We start from the raw sequence: 21,953 nt of genomic DNA on the forward strand, positions 1-21,953 counted from the left end.
ACTCCAGACAGGGCCCTTTCTGCTGTCCCCAGCTCCCACTCCTTGGGGGGGGTCACTGCCCATCTTCCCCCTCTCCTGGAGGTTGCTCCTGACCCTGACACTGCTCATCATTTCAGCTCCAACCCTTCTCTTCTGATTCCCTTGTGTCCTTCACCCCCTGGGCTTTGTGCCTTCTTCCAGGCTGGCCCTACACGACATACAGATTCCCAATGGAAGTGCCTCTCTCACCCACTAAAGCTTCACCTACCCCAGCTACACTGTGTCTGCCCCTGGGCTGGGCCACCAGGGCTGTGTAAGCCCCATGGCATCTCACCTATGGTCCCGTCCCTTACACAGGAAAGGTAACAATACATCTGTCTTCTCTAGCAACCAGCTTTATGAAGGAGGGCAAGTATCATTGCTCCTTTGTCACACAGGGGGAAACTGGGGCACAGAGAGAGAGTGAGTGGGGAATGCAACTTGCAGGGTATATGTGGCCCAGCCAGGACTAGAACCCAGGAGTCCTGACTCCCAGGTCTGTGCCCTACCCATTGGATCATGCTATTGCCATTTTTAAATCGCTCGTGTGTGGTTTGAGATCAGAGGAGTCAGCTGTGCTGCTGGAGTTTCTGACCTTCATGGTCTGGGCATGTTCCATTGCCCAATGTGGTAGTAGGGGTATCTGTTCCTGGAAGTGCTGTCCTCTGCCACCTGAACACGCCCCATCTCTGCAATGGCATTAGAAAGCACTGAGCATGCTGGGTCATCAGTGGGGGTATGTTTCATGCTCTGCCCCCAGCCCGGTGCTAGGATATGCTGTTCCTGGTGCAGGTGCTGCTGGCAGAAGCCGGACACAGCCTGGAGGAAGCTGTTAAAGGCAATGGTTCTGACTCTCTTGGGAACGCTGTGGGGCTGGCCTGGCATTAGAAGGAGACTGGATGCTTTGCAGGCAAGGCCTTGACCTGCACTCCTTATCCCCGGTGTGAGCCGTGGACGGGGGCAGGACCAGGTATATCAAACTGCAAATAAGGAGGCCTTTAGGACCCAGAAACCTTGATGATCACCAAGCTGCCGGCTGCCTCTCACCCTTCACTGCAGTGGCTCTGTGCATCATCTCCAGTGGAGGAGCATCAGCTGAGAGGTCCCCAGTACTCTGGCAAGCTGTACAGGGAAAGGTAGGAGCTGATGCCTGGATTGGGGACAGGAGAGGGCTGGGTCCGGCTTGGCTGCAGCATTTCTCTCTGCATCCCCAGGTATCTGGAGTGTCTTGGTCGATGGGAGAAACGCACAGAGCCAAGTCCAGTCTCCTGACTGAAACCTCAAGGACTGGGGCAGAACCGGAACTGGACACCTGAGCTCTGGCCACCAGGGACTCCAGGATCCATTTTAATGGAAGGGCGAGGACCTGAGCTGGGTGGAGGCAGCCCTTCAGAGGGTCACGCTGGAAGCCAGTTTAGCAGCACCAGGGCGAAGGAATGAGCAGGGCTAGGCTGGATTCCTCTCTGCTCGCCTAGCCTGGCTCTCTTCCCTTCCGCCCCTGGCCAGGGCCTGCTGGCAGGATGCTGGGGCTCGCTGCGCAGGTGGAAAGCACAGGGTAAGAATCCTGCCCCTGCAAGGGGAAGGGTGTGTGGATAGAAGTGAAGGGTCCAATGGGAGGCTGTGGGGACAGCCTGGGCAGGAACAGGGGAGGAGGGTCACCCTTGGATTGATCAGGTTGGCTCACGCGAGCTGGGTACAGCATCATGGTGGGCATCCGCTGGGTAGAGGGCAGCCTGCCAAGAGGCCTGGGCGAGTAAAGCATCCTGTGTTCAGGGGCTGATCGGGACCAAGATCGCAGCAATGAGAGTGGAGGGAGCTGGGGGTGGGCAGGGGAAAGAGCACACAGAACACACCAGCCAGCCATCTCACACTGACCCTGCATCTCATGGTTCCCAACAACAAATGCTGCAGATGAAGCATAGTGCACCCCATGTAGTTCACCTAACTGTGTAATACCATTCCCCCAGAAGGGAGTTCTTTCTGACCCTCAGCTGGCACCCTGAAGCACAAGAACTGATAGACCTCTGATCCCAATCAGTACCACTACGGCCACGGTGCCAGTGGGTGTGACTCCAGTGAGTTCGCTGTAGTTGCACCCGCTCCGGCTAGGATCTGAGCATTCCCAGTGTTACTATCCCAGTGCCTTTGCCTTGCCTGTCCCACAGCGCCATGCCTCAGGAACATCCACCAGTGTCGGATGGGGGAGAGATTTGCTGAATTTGAACAGGTTTCATCTGCCAGGAAAGGTGCTTGGTGACAGAGTCGCCCATTTACTACCATGCTGCTCCTCTGGTGGGGAACGGGCTCCTGAGGGCTGGTGGACGTCCCCCATTGTCGTGGGTGGCTAAATGGACTGAGGGAGAAGCTCCCAGTGTGGATCACACAAAGGTAGCGCTGCCTCGCAGTCTTTGTGATCTGGATTGCATGCACTTCCCGTTACTCCCTGCTTCGTGCCAGCTACAGCCTGCAAATGCCAGCACTGGGTGCCCGCAGCCCCAGTAGGAAACTGCAATGGCCCATTTGTGCTGAGATCCCATTTCCTGTTGTGAACTCAACACAGCTGGTCTAGGTGAGTCATTCAGTAGGGGGCTAACTCCATTGCTCCAGCACGGCCCCTGGGGGCAATGGGCGGTAAGGAGCATTATGGGTGGAGTCAGTGCTGACCCCAATGCCACAGTATGGTGCTAGGTATTGTGTTGCTGCTGGTAGTACTGTGGGTGAGTCAATAGGGGGCGCTCTTCCCTCTGAGTCAGGGCTGACCCCAATTGTCCAGCCTACTGTTAGCTGGTGCTGTGCCCACTTTTCATTTATGCTCTAGCTCCTTCACATTGCAGTTGGAGTAAATTACTCCCAATTTCAGATCCCTTCCCACTGCCAGAGTAGTACAGAGAAGACTTATGTTGCTGAGAGTTAGGCCTGACATTTTTAATTGGCAGTAACATTAATTGTACAGTATCCAACCATCCTTTTTTCCAGGTCAATCCTGTGGTGCAAGCCAGGCAGTGCATTGCTGTTTCCCCATTTAGGGATGCTTGACTGATCAGCAGATTCCTGAGCTGGTAACAGCTGTAGTTCAGTAACTCCTCACTTAAAGTCGTCCCAGTTAACACTGTTTCGTTATTAGGTTGCTGATCTATTACAGAACATACTCATTTAAAGTCGTGCAATGTTCCATTATAAGGTAGTTTGGCTCACCCGGCTCCGCCTGCCGAGCGCTTCTGCTGGGGAGCGGTGTTAGGGTGCAGGGGCTTGCCCCATTCCACCTGGCCAGCGTTCCAGCCTGGAAGTGGGCAAACCCCTGACCCCACTCCCCGGCAGGGGTGCCAGGTGGGCTGAACAGGGGAAGACCCCATGCCCCAACCCCGCTCCCTGGCTGGAATGCCGGGTGGGTGGAGAGGGACAAGCCCCGGCGCCCCAACCCCACCCCTCAGCAAGAGCACTGGGTGAACACCCTGCCCCTGCCTCAAACAAGCTTCACAATCATCATTGGTGGTACAGTATTAAATTTTTTGTTTAAAATTATTTAAAACTTATACAGGATATGTATATAATGTCTTTTGTCTGGCAAAAAAAAATTCCCTGGAACCTGCCCCCTCCCATTTACATTAATTCTTATAGGAAAATTGGATTCGCTTAACATTGTTTCACTTAAAGTAGCATTTTTCAGGAACATAACAACAGCGTTAAGCAAGGAGTTACGCTACTGAATTCCATCAGTGGTTAATATCTAACTATTCAGAGGGCTGCAAATGTTGTTGCTGTTTGTTGAAATGTTGCACTGTAGGTGCCCTCCTCCCCAGGTGCTGCTTTCAGCAGATCCATTAACCACTACTTCACCTATGGGGGAGTTTTCCATCAGAGCAATTCTGTGTTTAGGAATCAAAATTTAGGGCCAGATCTTCAGCCTTAGTTCCACTGGAGTCTATGGAGCAAAGCCAATGATCACCAGCTGAGGATCTGGTATGTCTGAGCTCTCCCACACCATTAGATTCAGAATATATAGCTCCGCTGAAGCTGGCATCTGAGCACCCAGAACTAGATCTGTGTGGAGAATGGGAGTTCTGTGCTGCAAAGGATTTTGAGATTTCAAAATCTGGCTTCATTCCGAATCAGAGTGAAAACTGAACATTTTGAAATTCTCCACTCAGGAAAATTCAGAAAAGAAATTCATTTCCAGTCCCTTGTGCTTTGATTTTTTTTATTTTTTTTAACTTTGTGTGATATTAGAATATCGTAGCAACCAAAACCAGCAAAAATGAAAGGTTCTTTAAAAACAAAACATTGAAATGTTTTGTTCTGAAAACGTTAAAATGGAACATTGCAACATTGCTGCAACTCCCCCGCCCCAATAAAATTGCAGCAAAATTGACCAGATTTCACAGAGTGTTTAAATTTCAATGGAACTGAATTTTTCCAGGGAATATGATTCCATCAAAGTTCCTTCGACTGGCTTTCCCCAGACCCTTTGGAGTCACATGAGTTTCCACAGCTGGTGGCAGTAAGTTCCCTCCTAAGCTTGAGGCTTAGGCCATATCTACACTACTGGTGCTGCAGTGAGGTAGCTATGACGTTGTAGCACGGTGGTGTAGATGGTTCCTACGGCAACGGAAGGGGTTTTCCCATCGCTGTAGAGAATTGACCTTTCCAAGCGGCGGTTGCTGCATGGATTATCCCATATGACCCATTGATAGGAACTGCTGTTATATTCAGAGGGGTAGCACGCCAGTGAGCCATTCTTATTACAGAGATGTGTAAAGTGCCCAGCACTGTGATTCTCAGTGATACTGAGGCCCATTTATGAAGCTCTAGCAGCAAGATGCCCTGGTAGAAATAACTGTATCAAGTATGGAGCACTGAAGAATCAGATCCCCTGAGTCCTGTGGGGTTTTATACCTCTCGGAAAGTGGGGCTCCAATCTCTGTTGTGAGCATGAAAGATCTTAGCATGCTTTCTCCCAAAAGTAAGGATGTGAACCTGATATCCTGGCCAAATTCCAGGTTAGGTAATTACATTCGGATGGCCTAAATTCCCCTTGTAGTTTCAAGTGGACCTGGTCTTCTTCACTCTCTGTCCTCAGCAACTGGGCAGTGTTGTGGTGTGCTGTTAAACAGCTGCTGTGCTCCACTCCAGAAGCATTTGCATTTCAGCTGTGAGCAAAGTGACTCCTACCTAGCTAAAGCCTGTGAAGTGCTTTGGCATTCCCTTGGGATGGAAGGTGCTGTGTGATTGTAAGGTACTAGTTCCGCATCTGACGGGAACAATCCCAACTCCTGTCCTTTCAGGGAGGTTATTTTTCTGGTATATTTTGTAAACTGGGTGGAGGCTCCACAGGGGACACTTCCACTCCCTGTGTGAGGACAACACCAGCCAGTTTCTGAGTGACAGGAAAGTCCCGAGCACTGGGATGGCCAGGAATGGGAACCTGCTGACATACACAAGCCCATGAAATATGCTAGACCTCTGATAATGGGGAACTCCCAAGATTCCTGCTTCACTGAGGATGGTAGGCAGGGGGTATGGAACACCCCAGGCCCCGAATAATGAGCCTACCTCTCAAATATAATGGATGCCCGAGAAACAGGAGATCCCCTAGCATACGCTGAACATCCCCAACATCACAGACCCCCGGCAATACACCGGAGGCTCATATACCAGGGAATCCTGAGCACTCTGAAACATACTGGCCCCTTAGATGAGATCTGGCGAGCTCAGGCACAGACCCAGCTGCCACAGCGGACAGTGAGAGCTGGTGCCACAGGGCTAGGACCTGGTTAAATCAACTTTGCTCCAGTGATCAATATAGAGCTATGGCCCTTCAGTGGAGCAGTGCTGATTACACCAGCCAAGGATCTTGGCCAATTTCTGGGCTAGTTGAGAGCAGGAAGGTGGGGATGGCTGGAGGAGGTTGATAGGGCATCAGCCACCATGAACCGGATACGCCACTGGCCCTCTGTAGATGGTTTCTTTCTCTGGGTGAGCATAGCTTATCCTTCCTCTGTCTTTCCTGAGATCTGGGGTATGGAGCAGCCATGCACTATTCCGAGGCAGCCCTGGGGCTCCCAGTGTGACGGGTCGGTGGAGAATCCCTAGAGAACCCGAAACTCCCATGACATTGTTGCAGAGTCAGCAGGCCCCCCTGTGAGGTGAAGGGAATGTAGGGACCTGGGGATCACCAGACTGGATCAGACCGAGGGCCCATCTAGTCCAGGATTCTGTCTGGGACAGTGACCTGTGCCAGCTGTTTCAGAGGAAGGTGCAGGCAGGGCCAGCTCTAGGCACCAGCATTCCAAGCATGTGCTTGGGACAGCACTTTTCAAGGGGCGGCGCTCCAGCCCTTTGGGGCAGCACCTTTGCTTCAGCAGCGGTACTCCGGCTTCTTTATTTATTTATTTTTTTGCTTGAGGCAGCAAAAAACCTGGAGCCAGCCCTGGGTGCAGGAAACCCACAGTAATAGGCAGACATGGGGCAATCTGTCCCCCTCCTCACCACCCCCAGGAAGATCTCGATCAATCCCTAATAATGATAGAGGATTTACCCCGTCCATTTTGGGAGCTTAGGAGATGCCTCTGGAGTTGGCAACCAAGGTCCAAAGCTGGGAGGAGCCCTTGGAGCAGCAGAGAGGCTGGAGTCCTCCCAAAATCAAAGTGGTTTCATGGATTAGCAGCATCAGATAGAACTCTGGGGGGCAGAACCTAAGCACCGTCCTCGGTGTCTATTCGGATCTGCGCCCCTGATTCAGAAAAGCACTTACGAACATGCTTGAGTGTACGCACGTGCTCCGGTGTGTCTGTCCTTTCAGCAAAATTCCCATTGTCAGCACAAGCCCAGGGTTTGGCCCTGGCTCTCGGCTTAGCTGATGCAGTGATTAACGTGGAATTACATTTCTTTGTAGGTACTAAGCTTTGCTGGGGAAAAGCGAGCAACAAGATGAGATCCCAGGAGGGCTGAAAACAAGTGGGAGACCCTTAGCCAGCGCACAGCCCCATGTGCAATCCGATGGCCTTTCTGGACCAGTGGGCATCACTGACCCAAGCACAATCCAGAAGGACAGAGACAAGGATGTGAAATTCAGTGCAGCTGAGCAGCAGGATGGCCAGTGTAACCCAGCGGCATCGGGAAGTGTAAATGCTCTTGGAGCATGGACTTGTCCTCTGGGACTTGGCAGCTGGTGGAAGAGCCAGCCAGAATGTGAGTCTGTGGACTGGGATTGCTCCCTCTCCACTGGCTAATTTTCTCTGATTACTCTAGGGGACCCAGAATAGGATGGATGATGGACCTGTGAGGGGAGGTGCCGTGGGAGTCGACACCAGTCTCCATGGAGCCTTCACTCCCTACTCAGTGGGCGTGGAATTCCTCCAGGCCAGGAAGACTGCTCCATACGTCCCAGAGCATCATGCATCCCAATTCCACCCTGGACACCAAGACCAGGGACATGGCCTCAGAATCCATTGGGCTCTTCTTCATGCTCTTGATTGACCTGACGGCCATCGTGGGCAATGTGGCTGTGATGACTGTCATCATCAAGACACCAGCACTGAGGAAGTTTGTGTTTGTTTTCCACCTCTGTCTGGTGGACCTCTTGGCAGCCCTGACCCTCTTGCCTTTGGCCATACTGTCAAGCTCCGCCTTCTTCAACAGCACCATCTTCGGCGAGGCCATGTGCCATGTCTACCTCTTCCTGAGCGTCTGCTTCATCAGCATGTGCATCCTCTCCATCTCAGCCATTAACGTGGAGCGCTACTACTATGTGGTGCACCCCATGCGCTATGAGGTCAAGATGACTGTTGGCCTGGTGGTCTGTGTCCTGGTGGGGGTGTGGATCAAGGCGGTGGTCATGTCCGTCATCCCTGTCCTGGGCTGGCTCTCCCTGGATCGTTTCAGTGTCTCCCCAGCCTACAGCGGCCGGAGCTGCTCACTGCAGTGGAGCCAGAGCTCCTACTGCAAGTTCTTTGTGGTTTTCTTTGCCATCTTCTACTTCCTCCTGCCCGTCCTGATCATCCTAGTGGTCTACTGTAGCATGTTCAAGGTGGCCAGGGTGGCTGCCATGCACCATGGCCCACTCCCCACCTGGATGGATACGCCACGGCAGCGATCAGAATCCCTCAGTAGCAGGTCCACCATGGTGACCAGCTCGGGTGCCCCTCAGACTACCCCTCAGAGAACGTTTGGGGGTGGGAAGGCTGCTATCATTCTCCTAGCAGTTGGAGGGCAGTTCCTCTTCTGCTGGATGCCCTATTTCTCCTTCCATCTCTATTCAGTGCTGAGCTCTCAGTCCTTCCCTGGCCGGCAGGTGGAGAGTGTAGTCACCTGGATTGGCTACTTTTGCTTCACTTCTAACCCTTTCTTCTACGGGTGCCTCAACCGGCAGATCCGTGGGGAGCTCAGCAGGCACCTCACCTGCTTCTTCAAGCAGCCGCCAGAAGAGGACCTCCGGCTGCCCAGCCGTGAAGGGTCCATCGAGGAGAACTTCTTGCAGTTCCTGCAGGGGACTGGTTGCAACACAGAAAGCAGGAATGTTCTTGCCCACCCCTCTCCCAAAAGGGAGCCGCCTGGCATCGATTTCCGAATCCCCGGGCAGATTGCAGAGGAGACCTCGGAGTTCTTTGACCAGCACATCACGGTCTCCGACAGCTACATCCGGGCCGTGCCCAAGCCCGAGCCGTAGCAGACCTTTGCACTTGACAACCTAGTCTTTCTGATGTGTGGAATAATGCAGAACCCAGCAGTTGACAGGGCATGATTTCCTAATAAACACAACTGTGGGGACTGACGCGTCCTCCCTTCCACCTGAGTGCCCACGCTGACAAGCAGCTGGTTCTGGTGGCTGAGTCATTTTGGCTGGCTAAGATCAATATCGTAGCATTTCTATGATTTGTCCCTTTTCCACTTAGAGCAGAAACAGCCTCTTGGGTTAAAAATGCCCTGGAATTTCCATTTTGTCCCTTGTAAGTTTCCAAAAGGCCCTGGCTCAGTGCGGGGGGTTGAGCTAGCTGATCTCTTGAGGTCCCTTCAGCTCTATGTTTCAATGAGTCTATGAAAAGAGCATTGATTTTTTTTTATTTTAATTTTTTTTTTGGTCTCTAATTCAATATCCTCTTAACCCTTTCTGATCTGATTCCTACCCCTCAACTGTGTGGTGTCCGTAGCCTCTGTTTGTCAGAGGGTGGAGATGGATAACAGGAGAGAGATCACTTGATCATTACCTGTTAGGTTCACTCCCTCTGGCACTGGCCACTGTCAGCAGACAGGATACTGGGCTGCATGGACCTTTGGTCTGACCCAGTGTGTCCATTCTTATGTTCTTATGTTATGTTCTTAACTGTGTGAATCTACCTCCGTCCCAGTTAGGGTTACCACCTTGGTAATATTTAAAAAATAGACACTCCAGCAGGAATGCCGGAACCTCCCCTGCCCTGCCTCTTCCCCCCAAGGTCCCACCCCTGCTCTACCTATTCCCCCCAAACCCTGCCCCTGCCCTCCTCTGCCCTCATTCACTCCTCTTCTCCCTCCCTCCTATCACTCACTGCTTTTCCCCTCCCACCTTCCCCCACCTCCCCAAGAGTCAGGAGGGACTCTCCTGCAGAGTCTGGAATAGAATACAAGATCAGAGTTGGAAGGGAGCTCGGGAGGTCATCTAGTCCAACCCCTGCTCAAAGCAGGACCAATCCCCAACTAAATCATCCCAGCCTGGGCTTTGTCAAGCCTGACCTTAAGCTTCATAATGGGAGCTTCAGCCACCTGACACAGGTAGGATGCAGCCCCGGCTGAGTAGTGGTTGGTGCAGGTGATGACCCAGCGCCTCCCCCACCCACAGTAACCAGACTTTGGGTGTCCAGTCAGTAGATCTGACAGGACACCGTCAGGTCCCCTTTTTGACTAGACTTTCTGGTCGAAAACTGAGCACCTCGCCACCCTAATCCCAGTAGGAAAAGGGGGGCAGCTGGGATCCCCACCACCATCACCACCATGCCACTTCCCTGATTTGACCCCACTGAGATCCCTTTGAGGACGAAGGGAGCACAACCTTGGGCTTGGACGCTCCTGGCTGGGCCTTGGACAAGGCACGGTGGAGCCACGTGCCTGTGGGAGGAGCAGGTGGAGACTCACGCGATCCTGTTCAAGGAAATGTAGCTGAACTAGTGACCTTTGATCAGGCCGTGAGACGGGGTTTCCTAGGAGCCAGACCCATCTCCTCCCACCCAGCCCCCAGACTCCAACACAGCCTCCCCCCAGGCACAGCCTCCAGCACAATCTCTCTCCCTACCTCGTGGTCTTCCAGCCCCCAGCCTGGCCCAGGCCCCTTGGTCTGTCTGAAGCTCCTCCAAAGGTGATGACTGATGACACCGGCCCAGCAGGAGGTGGGCTGTGGGTCTCTTCCCCCATCCCCAGCACCTCAAGTGCTCCCCCCAACCCGCACTCTTCTCCCACCCTGTCCCCCAGTGCTGCTCCATGGCCTAGGATTGGATCCCCTGCCCTTGAACCCCAGGGGAGCCCCCGCCCGTGCATAGCCCAGCTCAGACACCAGATACAGCCTTCGCCCCAGAGAACAGAACCGCTGCTACATGGGAAGCAGTGCCCCAGGGCAGGCTGGCCTGAGCGCTGGGTAGGGGGAAGGGAACAGCGATAGTGATTTGTTTGTATTGACATTTATCATCTTTTCCCTTCCAGAACCACCCCCTTTGGTCTGTCTGCCCGTGGCAGAGGGGACTCTAATGCAAGGAGCCCACGTGACACGAGTGGGGCAGCCGCAGGACTAAGTCATCCCCGCTGGTTGGCCCCCTCATGGGATCTTTGATCACTGACAGAGACTTAGGAACCATGATCAGAGCCAGGCTGAACCTCAGCCTTCGCCTGTCACACGGCCAAAGCTAGGGGCGAGTGGGATCCAAACTGCATTTATCCAAACACCTTTTCTGCTTGGATCTGACCCTACTCTTCTCTGTCAAACAAAACTGTGGGGGGAAGAGTTGGGGTCTGGCAAGACCTCAGTGGTCAAGCTTTGGGCTTACCGGACAAGGGAGTGGTTCTGATTCCGGTCCTATTTATTTGACCCTCCTCCACCCCCAGGCAGTTCAGTGCAGGGCGATGGGGCGGGAGGAGAGGGGTTCTGGTTTTGTCTCATCTGTGCTCTCGAGAGCTGGAGAGGAGAATGGCATTCACATCTCTGTCCGTGAACAAAGATCTACTCAGCCAACCAGCCTCAGCCTGCTGGGATCTCTGGCAAAACTACCCCGGGGCATGGACAGAACAGGGACGGGGCCCCATGTAATCAGTGAGCCTTTCCCAGCTGGGCTGGAGAATGGGAAATAGCCAGGAGAAGAGGCCAAGCCACCTTTGCCATGGGATTATGCACTACCCTCAGCTGCAGGGTATCCTGACCTCAGAGCCTGCAGAGGCTCACTCTGGCAGGGAGCGCTTTCTCCAGGTGGGTCCTGTGCACCAAGCTGGCAAGCCAGCACACCCAGCTGAGCAGCACCGTTTGAGCTCAGTCACTGCTTCCCAAGGGCTAGGACTCAAGGATGTTCATGTAGGACGGTTCCAACCCGGAGCACCAAATAAAATACTTTATTATGAAACATGGCTCCCTGCCTGCGTGGGACCTGGCGGGCTCCGAGCCCTGCCGCTCAGAACAAAGGGTCCTGAACAGGATGCCAGGAATGTCATCCTGCTCCGATGGAGCTTTTAGCCGTGGCCAGATGGGTCTTGCTCTAATGGAAACTAGTCTCTCTCTCTCCTGGCCTTGTCAGCTGTAGCTGAGCTCAAGACGGGGCAGGGGCAGTGATTTCAGCACAGGGCTCTGGTCACAAATCCAGAGTCAGATGAACTGTATTCTGTGCCCCATGTGACCTTGGGCCGGTAACTAGGCCAAGAGCCCCCCAAATGGGCATGAAGCTAGACTCCCAAATCCACATTGAGACACTTAAAGAAGCAGCCTGATTGTCCCATGGTACTAAGTGCCCAGCAGCTCCCCTTGACCCCCGTTCAAGTTTTGGGTGCTCAGCACCTGTGAAAATTAGGCTCAAGACTGCTCCATGCCTCAGTTTCCTCCTTTGTGTACCAGGGATGAGGATACTGACTTGCCTCGCCGCAGGCTTGAAGTCTGAATTTAGATGCAATCCTTGGGCGGAGCAGGCTGGCAGAGCAGACAGCACTCTGTCTAGCCGGGGCCCTTTCTCCAGAGATCTCAAAGCACATCACAGAGGTGGGTAAGTGCTAGTACTGGCCCCGTTACAGCTGGGGCAGCGAAGACACAGAATTGGTGATGTGACAGCGAGCTCATAGCAGAGCTGAGAATGGGACTCAGGAGTCCTGCCTCCTCACCCATTCACCTAGCCGCCTATGCGCAGGACCCTGGTGGGCAGAGGGCTGCTAGTGGGCCATGAGCTCTGGCCCTTGCTCTTCCTGGAGCAGTGGGACTCAGTGATGTTTCTTGGCAGGAAGGCTGCTGGGCTCCCCTGAGACCACCCCACTGAAATGTGCCAGGGGCTAGAGCCCCAGGGCAGAGGAAGAGCTGCAGCCCTTCACCCAGATTCACAAAGGGCCTTAGGTGTCTCTGTGGGCATGCACAGACCTGCCCGAGTCCCGGCACTGTCCCACAGCGAATGAGCTGCTCAGAGCCCTGGCAGAATTCTCAGACTAGGCATTCCCCACCTAGCTCACCTGCAGGCACTTGACCCAGACCCTTCCCCAGCCTAGCTGAGGGCCCGAACCACTGGGCTATACTGTCAGTCTCTGGCCCAGTGAACACTATTTATACGCAGTTGAGCATCAGACAGCCCCGGCCCAGTGTACCCTGAGGATTGGACCAGTCACCAGCCAGCTGGCAGACCTAAGTTGGGCTCAAGTCCCAGCTTCCAATCAAGCAGAGACGAGATGTGAAGACAGGTGAGTGTCGGGGCTGGAATGGGGTGGGGTCTCTGCTTGTTCCTAAGAAAGGCTTGACTTGCTGGCATGTTTAACTCCCGGAGGGGCTCCAGCTGGGGATCCAGAGCAGAGAGGAGCTCCTCCCTTTGGCTCCTCAGTCAAGTTCCCAAGGCCCAGATGAATTGGAAGTGTGAATCTGGGCTTAAGCCCTGCCCCTCCCCTCTGCATGTCAGCTTGGCTGGCTTAGGCAGCTCCCTGCTCAGTGTGCTAGTTTCTGAGGCTCCCTTCCCAAGCACTCATTGTTCAGGGAACCTGGGGGCTGTGACTGCACAGGGCACCTAGGAGCTAGGTCCTGCCTTTGGAAGGGGAGTTTGGCAACTGGCACCTGCATGCTTGGTAGCCAGTGTCCAATAGCCACAAACGGGGTAATCATGACGGAAGGCAGTAGTGTCTAGTGGTTAGAGTAGGGGAACACTGCCCAAGTCTTTCTGGGTGAGTCATGGCGCTCTTTGTATCTTTGTAACAATAGGCAGTGCTACTACAGGAGCCTCGGCTGTAATAGCTGGGTCTCGTTTTGGGCATTGGGCTGTGATACAGGCAGTTGGACAGAGATCTGGGGGTCCCCTCTGGCCTGGAGTGCCATGGCCCTAAGAACTCTATGACTCATTTACACTCCTCCCCAGAGTGCTGTACGATTCAGCCAGTTGGTCTAGCACCCAGGAGTGACATGGGTTCTAATGAGTGTGAAGTGCTTTGAGATCCCCAGGAAACAGGCATTGGGCTGGTGCGAATGATTGTGCCAGCGGATAGTGCAGACAGACAGACGGTACGTCTACACTGCACGATTATTTCGAATTAGCTTAAACCGATATTACAAACAGATCTAATAAAATCGGTTTAGCGCGTCCACAGTGGGATCCTGAAATCGATTGTTTGCGTCCATGGTCCAAAGCTACCATCGATTTCAGGAGCGGTGCACTGTGGGTAGCTGTTCCTCAGCTATCCCATAGTTCCCACTTCCGTGTTGAGAGCACAGTGCCTGATGGGGCAGAAAACATTGCCCCGGGTGGTGCTGGGTACAGCCTCACCCCTCCCTTTGTGAAGGCAGCAGACAACCCTTTGGCGCCTTTTTCGCGGAGTGCATTGAGCAAACGCCATAGCACAGCAATCTTTCCCTTTTTTTTTTCACGTGGTGGTGGGGGGAAATAAACTGAGGAGCTGTTCCCTGAACCACGCCAGACACTGTGTTTGAACCTACAGACATTGGGAGCTCAGCCAAGAATGCAAATAATTTTCAGAGACTGCTGTGGACTGTGGGATAGCTGGAGTCCTCAGTACCCCCTCCCTCCCTTCATGAGCGTCCATTTGAGTCTCTGGCTTCCCGTTACGCTTGTCACGCAGCGCTGTGTATCCTGGAGTTTTTTATTCAAACGCTTTGGCATTTCGTGTTCTGTAACGGAGCTGGATACAACAGATTTGTCTCCCCATACAGCGATCAGACCTAGTATCTCCCGTACGGTCTATGCTGGAGCTCTTTTTCGATTTCAAACTGCATCGCCAGCCGTGCTGATCAGAGCTCCACGCTGGGCAAGCAGGAAATGTAATTCAAAAGTTCGCGGGGCTTTTCCTGTTTACCTGCCCGCTGCATCCGAGTTCAGATTGCTGTCCAGAGCGGTCAGTGCTGCACTCTGGGATGCCGCCCGGAGGCCAATAACGTCGATTTCCGTCCACACGAACCCTAATCCGAGTTATCACTATCGAATTTAGCGCTACTCCTCTCGTTTGGGAGGAGGTCCGAAATTGATTTAAGGAGCCGTTTAACTCGATATTAATGACGACGTCATGTGAACGGATACAGCGTTAAATCGGTATATAGGCCATTAAACCGATTTAAAGTCGCAGTGTAGACCTGGCCAGAGACACCGTGGGAGGCAGCCCAGGCCTGGGGATGCAGGATAGCTGTGTTCTAACCATGGCTCTGCTACTGGCTCACTCTTCCGCTCCCTTCCCCCCTGTCCATGCTGTTTGAGGCAGGGGCTGTATGTGCAGCGCCTAGCACAATGGGGCTATGGCCTTGCTTGGGGCCTCTTTGTTTCACTGTATGATGAATAATAACTCTAGGGAGCTGCAGGGCTTGAGTTGTCACTGTGCTGCACCAGCAGACACACTGCCAGCAGAAGCCTTCCATGCCCAGCTGGGGATCCCAGAGGAGGAAGACATCTGAGGGATGCAGCTTTCATCTCCTGTTGTTGGCTGCAGCCTGGGCAAGTGGCCTTTTCAAAAACCAATCTTTGCCAATTTTGCTCAGTGGCCTCACACAGGGGTGGAGGCAACTCCATCTAACGGGGCCTGAGTCCCACATGTTCCCCATACACCCCTGGAGCCTTTTGGTCTCCTCCCCAGGCTAACCTTGCTGGGTATTTCTGGTAGAAGGTGCCTTTGGCCCTAGTACATGGTCAGGTTCTGAGCCACAAGGCATCATGGTGCACAGTCAGGCTCTGAGGCACCCGGCTCAGTTCCGCCCCTCTGGGATCAAGCCCTCTGGCCGGGAAAGCACTTAGCAAGCACGGTGTTTGCACCAGAAAGCTGAACCCCAACCGCCTTGTGACAGATCAAATGTCCTGGCAACTCTGCTCTTGGGATCCCTTCTGGGGAGTCTCCCTAGGGCCTGCAGGCCGAGCCACCCCATATACGAGTGAGTCCTTCCTGAATGGAGCGTGGCTCTGGATGCACCAGCCTAGGCACTGTACACATATGCATGTGATCTCATGCACACACTCCCAGCACCTCCTGCACAGTCCATCCTCCCCACTTCCCTCTCGTTCTGCTGCAGGATCCAGCAACTCTGACCTTTCACGCACTTCAGAGCCTCCCTGTGCACGCTGGCTCACGCGCTCGTCCCTTGGAACCTGAAGCCTCCAGAAATAGCTCTGCTTTGAAGAGCGCTTTCCCCACACCTGGGCAGGGCAGAGCAGCTTGTGTCTTGCAATCGATGCGATAAGCTGCTCTATGGGTAACGGAGAAGGGACATGGGAGCCACGGCAGCACCAGGCTCTGCAGGTGCAAGGGAGAGATGCTGGCCTCGAATCTGAATGAAGCAGCTTCTCTTGGGATGGCTGTGGAGTTTAGACCCTCTGCCCTTTCCTCCTCCCCGGGGGATCCTGGCTCAGACACAGAGGAAGGGTTGGCTCCTGTAATATAGGGGGAGCTCCAACTGGAAAGTCATTTGGTCCCTGTCCTCTGAAAGCCTGCCTGAGCCCTGCGTGGCCACAGCTTACTCTCCATCCCCATCTTGACATCTGATATTCCTGCCTTGGGGACTGGAGTTTTCCTCATTCCTACAGCAGGAGCAGCAAGAGCAAGACACCCTCCCGCCCCCGTCCTGGCCCCCAGCAACCTCCCTGCCATGGAGTGAGGGGGAGTCCGGCCAGCTCTGGGCCCATCTGAACTGAGACTGCCAAGTGCCACAGGAAGTGTCCCTGAGCCCCCAATGTATTTCACTAGCCTACAGAATGGAACCTACTGGATACAAGCCCATGGCCAGTCCCCCAAGCCCTGCAGCACCCCCCGACTGTGTCCAATTGAGTTCAGTGAGGCTCGGGAGGGTGTAAGCCAGGGCTGGCATTGCCCCCTCAGGTGTAAAATGCATTTGAAACCCACCTCCCAGTACCAGGGTTGCTGGCAGCTTTCTGAATCAGGGAGGAAATGGGAGTTAACCACTTCATTACTGAGCCCGCAGGGGCAAAAGGGATGTCAGGGCTGCCCCCTGGGCCACTTACCTCTGCTTTGCTGAAGCACAGGATAGGCCATTAGGTCAAGGGTTAAAACTAAACACTCCCCCACCCCCGTCCTTCACACATGGTTGTTGCTCCATGTGCTGCTTAACCCTTCTAGTACCGACAAGGTGCAAACACAGGTTAAGTTCCTTCCCTCTTCCACCCTCCCCAACTCTCCTGCAGCCTCCGGCTCTCTCCCTGGCTACCTGAACCAAAGGCCAGCACTCCACCTGGTACATGCATCCCCAGCCAATAGGCCCCTCCTGGGCTGGGATTTTACTGGCCACGGCCAAACCAGTGGGCCTATGGTTAAGCCTCTACACAAATTCCTGGTTATCAGAGGGGCTGCACACTCCCAGCTTCCATCCAGTTACACCAGGGATGCACCAGACCCATTGTTGGTGCACCCCTAAAAGGCACCCCCCTCTCTTGCCTCTGATGGAATCCAGAGACAGCCTTGGGGTTTTCTTCCAACTGCACTGAGTGTTATGGAGAGTAACAGGCACAAGAGGGCAGCAGAATGCCCTTTATGGTGACTTTTTATTTGGTGAACAGAATGGGGAAGGCCAGTAGCAGCCACAATATTTCCTGTGTTTGGTGGTTGTTCTGGGAGCAGCTTCAAGAGTCCCTCTGTCTGGGGAAGAGAAACAGGGGCTATGTTCTGTCCCCTAATGCAGAGCCAGGCGGGTTTATACATCAGGGCTGGGGAAGAGTTAGATGTTCTTCCCATCCTGGTTTGGTGGGCATACGCCATCAGTGCTAGCTGTTGGCAAGGGGCATTGGGCTCCTTGCTTGGGGGAGCATGTGGCTCGGGAGTGGGTAATGAAGAGCCGTTCGCCTCCAGGTCACTGACTGGAATGCACCCATTTGGCAGTGACTCAGAGGTGCTGCTATCACAGGGTGGTTCTTTTCCCCAGCAGAGGTGAGTTTGGTGAGTCTCAGGCTGGCTCCCCACAGATAGGCATCTTCATCATGAAAGTTGGCATGAGGCTTGGCACTAATGGGTGGCAACCTCGGCACAGCCACTACGGATTTAATAGAGACTGAATACTCCTTTTGAGGGTGTCCTTTGGGTTAGGACCAGGGCTGACTCCAGGTTTTTTGCTGCCCCAAGCCAAAACAAAAGGTCGGAGTGCTGTCCCTTGAAAAAAGCTGCCCACAAAGGGCCGGAATGCCACCCCTCGAAAAGGGCGGCCCCAAGCACATGCTTGGAATGCTGGTGCCTAGAGCCGGCCCTGGTTAAGACTGAGACATGAAAAGGGGGCACTGTGGGAGAGTAGCATGTCCTGGAACTGCCAAGAGCTTTCAGGCCAGGCATCAAATTCATACCAACAATATAAGAGTCCCTCCAAGATGTAACATCTGCAGCATGTTACCTGAACCCTCCACAAGCAGCTAATGTGCCGTCAGCCCCTAGTGCTGTTGGGAGGCTGGGCCCAGCGCAAAGGCAAAAAAGCCCCCTCGTGGAAGCCCTGGGACAGCTGCTCTGGCCCTGCAGTAGTCTGCCCATCTCGTTCCCCCAATCCAGCTTGGTCACTCTTTTCTGTCCACATAGAATCCTGCAATGGGGTAGCACTGTAGGTTAGGACATAGGTATTCAAGGTCTTCCCTTGCTCAGATTCTTCCCTGTTCATGGGAAGGGTTTATGTCCGCTTCACAACCCTGACCTTGGGGATGGCAGGGGAACCCAGGCCATGCCAGCCCTCTTCAGCAGGTTCCAATCCAGGGCGGCAGCTAAGTCCTGGGCCCAAAGTGCTACTCTGCTGCCTCCCTGGGTCGCTTCCTCACCAGTCCCATTTCCCAGTGATAAAACAATAACCATCAAATATCTCGATTCAGAGGGGTAGCTGTGTTAGTCGGAATCAGCAAAAACAACAAGGAGTCTTTGTGGCACCTTAGAGATTAACAAATTTATTTGGGCATAAACTTTCATGGGCTATAATCCACTTCATCAGCTGCATGGAGTTAAAAATACGGTAGGCAAGTATAAATATACAGCACATGAAAAGATGGGTGTTGCCTTACCAAGTAGGGGGTCAGTGCTAACACACTCTAATCAATCAGGGGGGATAGTTCAGTGGTTTGAGTATTCGCCTGCTAAACTCAGGGTTGTAAGTTCAATTCTTGAGGAGGCAATTTGAGGACTGGTCCTGCTTTGAGCAAAGGGTTGGATTAGATGATCTCCTGAGGTTCCTTCCAACCCTAATAATCTATGAATTCCCAACAGTTCACAAGATGGTGTGATTATCAAGAGAGGGGAAAATTACTTTTTGTAGTGACCAGCCACTCCTGGTTCTTATTCAGGCCTAATTTGATGGTGTAAACTTTGCAAATTAATTCTAATTCTGCAGTTTCTCATTGGAGTCTGTTGTTGAAGAATGGCTACTTTTAAGTCTGTCATTGAGCGTCCAGGGAGATTGAAGAGCTCTCCTACTGGTTTTTGAATGTTACAATTCTTAATGTTTGATTTGTGTCCCTTTATTCTTTTGCATAGGGACTGTCCAGTTTGGCCAATGTGTACGGCAGAGGGGCATTGCTGGTGCATGATGGCATGTATCACATTGGTAGATGTGCAGGTAAACGAGTCCCTGATGGTGTGGCTGATGTGGTTAGGTCCTATGATGGTGTCCTTTGAATAGATATGCAGACAGAGTTGGTAACAGAGTTTGTTGCAGGGAGTGGTTCCTGTGTTAGTGTTTCTGTTGTGTAGTTGCTGGTGAGTATTTGCTTCAGGTTGGGGGGCTGTCTGTAAGCGAGGACTGGCCTGTCTCCCAAGGTCTGTGAAAGTGAGGGATTGTCCTCCAGGATAGATTGTAGATCCTTTTTTTTTTTCCCATCAAATAACTGAAATCAAGGTGAAGTCTCTGACCTCTCGAGTCTCTCCTTGGTCTGGGAAAGTCTCTACAAACAGAGTTGCAGGCAGCAGGGTCCCTGGTGTATTTCATCCGACAAGCTCAGGGCCTAGGTCACTTAACCTCTACTGCCTATTAAGTTGGCTTGCACTAATCCTGGGCCATCTGGGCTCAGAGCACCTGCTTAACCTCTTCTTTACCAGTGTGGGGTTTGTATACCCTTGTCACGCACTCCAAAGGAAAACATGTGAGGAGCGCAATGAGCTGGGCAGACAAAGAGCAAGCAGCAGATGATGTTTTATAGCTCAGAGCCCTACTTTGTGTTGAGTCTATGGCTCATGTTGGCATCTTATGTAAAAGGGCTAATGCATATCCCTTGCCAGCTGTGTAGCTGGAGACTTCATAGATTCCAAGGCCAGAAGGGACCACTGTGATTGTCTTATCTGACCTCCTGTATAACACAGGCCAGAGAACTGCCCCCAAATAATTTCCAGAGCAGAGCTTTTTGAAAAAATTGCCCATCTCAATTTAAAAATGGGCAGTGATAGAGAATCTACCATGACCCTTGGTAAATTGTTCCACTGGTTAATTACTCTCACTGTTAAAATGTGTACCTTATTTCCAGTTTGAATTGTCTAGTTTCAACTTCCAGCCATTGGATGGTGTTAGACAGTGATTCTCAAACTTTTGTACTGGTGACCCCTTTCACATAGCAAGCCTCTGAGTGCAGAACCCCCCGTAAACTAAAACCACCTTTTTTATATTTAACACCATTATAAATCTGGATGCAAAGCGGGGTTTAGGATGGAGGCTGACAGCTCACGACCCCCCATGCAATAAATTCGCAACCCTCTGAGAGGTCCCAACCCTCAATTTGAGAATCCCTGGTGTTAGACTGTTCTCTGCTACATGGAAGAGCCCATGACTTGCGCACACATCAGCTGCATTTTACATCCATCCCCTAGTGGTGCTGTAATCATTGTAATGAACTGAAGTGGGTGCATGTACTGGAGTGAAATACATTTAATACTGCTATCTGCAGGATGGAATCAGAACTGACGCACTATTTGCCATAAGCTCCATGCTGCTAGCTGCTAAAAGCAATTTGCTATTAGCTCAAGCTGCAGGGACTTGGGTTTTTGCAGCCAGAAAAGCTAGGGTTCTAGCCCCACTATCACAGCTTGGTTACAAGTGGGAGTGGTATGCAGCACAGAGCCACTGGTGAGGTCCTGGTGCTTGGAGTGTCCCATGGCACACAATACTGTCAGCAGTAAAGGTTTACACTGGCTAGGCACTGGGGGGTAGGTCGTGCCCATGAAGGATCAGGGTGCACCAGGGCCAGCTCCAGCTTTTTTGCTGCACCAAATGATGGGAAAAAGAAAGAAAGAAAAGCCGATTGGCGACACCTTGGCGGCAGTTTAATTGCGCTGCTTCATTCTTTGGCGGCAGCTCAAAGAGGTAGATAGAGACTGAGGGACCCACTGTTGAATTGCCGCCAAAGACCCAGACTTGCTGCCCTTTTCTATTGGCCCCCGCAAGCACCTGCTTCCTTCGCTGGTGCCTGGAGCCGGCCCTATATGGACCCCATTGAATAGTGCAGGCACGTATAATGGAAACCTAGTCTCACGAGAGACACCAGCCCACAGGGGATTGCAGCACCCTGCTGCAATCCTTTGCCATGCACACAGCCTCCCACTGCTGCCCACAGGCCCAGCCATGCGATGTCTCCATTCAGCACATAAGACTACAAGTCCCAACATACAATGCGGCGGGGGCGTCTCCGGACAGATCCCAGCATACAACGCTCTAAGCGCATGGGCCGTGTCTGCAGAACTACATTTCCCAGGGTGCGCCGCGCTCCCAGACGCCGCTAGCGGGCAGGAGGCCCCGGAGCGGATGTCCGGCCCCGCCTCACACACAGCCGCTCTCGGGCCGCCGGGCTGAGGAGAGCGAGAGGAGCGTCGCGGAGCCGCCGACCCTCGACCGAGCCCCACGCGCGGTGCGGCCGCGCACCCGGTCCCGGCCCGCCAGGCGCCCAATGCTCGCTGAGCGCCGGACATGGAGCCTAGGCGGCGTGGAGCAGCGGGATTTGTTCAGATGAAGTCGAATACCATCAGGGCAACTGCGGGAGAGATAGAGGAGAGAGAAGGGTCCATCAGCGGAGGTGAGCTGCTGCTCGAGCTAAGCACTGTGAGGAGGGGCCAGGGGGGCCGGTCGCCTTATTCGTCGTGCGGAGCAGGATGTGCTCTCGCCGACCCTTCGTGGCCGCGGACGGGGGCGGGGCCGGCAGTCGCGCACAGCGCTCGAACTGCGGCCGCCGGACGAACGGGGCCACCCGGGGCCGCAGTCTGGCCGAGGGGTGGTTGTTCTCTCTCGATAATATCCCGAGGTAAGGACCGGTTGCAGCCCTCGTGCAACAGCAAACCTCATGCCGGACATAATC

At 53.3% G+C, this 21,953-nt stretch overlaps 2 protein-coding genes across 3 annotated transcripts in view; both read left to right on the top strand.

Moving 5' to 3' along the window:
- The first annotated feature begins 1,079 nt into the window (after window positions 1-1,079).
- Window positions 1,080-11,477, top strand: GPR61 (G protein-coupled receptor 61). Of its 2 annotated transcripts, XM_032799658.2 has the most exons (3): window positions 1,086-1,154; window positions 1,233-1,573; window positions 6,911-11,477. In XM_032799658.2, exon 3 carries the CDS (start codon window positions 7,334-7,336, stop codon window positions 8,681-8,683), a length of 1,350 nt encoding a protein of 449 aa, XP_032655549.1. In that variant the 5' UTR covers window positions 1,086-1,154; window positions 1,233-1,573; window positions 6,911-7,333; the 3' UTR covers window positions 8,684-11,477. The 2 variants fall into 2 exon arrangements, with proteins under 2 accessions (XP_074922097.1, XP_032655549.1); XM_075065996.1 differs by lacking the exon at window positions 1,233-1,573 and having other exon boundaries at window positions 1,080-1,154.
- A 9,922-nt stretch (window positions 11,478-21,399) lies between these two features.
- GNAI3 (G protein subunit alpha i3) overlaps window positions 21,400-21,953 on the top strand; it is a 33,836-nt gene continuing 33,282 nt past the window's right edge. Inside the window, exon 1 of the mRNA XM_032799630.2 lies at window positions 21,400-21,690. The gene's annotated coding sequence lies outside the window, so the exon portion shown is untranslated. The remainder of the gene's footprint in view (window positions 21,691-21,953) is intronic.

The sequence above is a fragment of the Chelonoidis abingdonii genome, chromosome 4 (genome assembly GCF_003597395.2).
Source record: "Chelonoidis abingdonii isolate Lonesome George chromosome 4, CheloAbing_2.0, whole genome shotgun sequence".
In the NCBI taxonomy this organism is placed as follows: domain Eukaryota; kingdom Metazoa; phylum Chordata; order Testudines; family Testudinidae; genus Chelonoidis; species Chelonoidis abingdonii.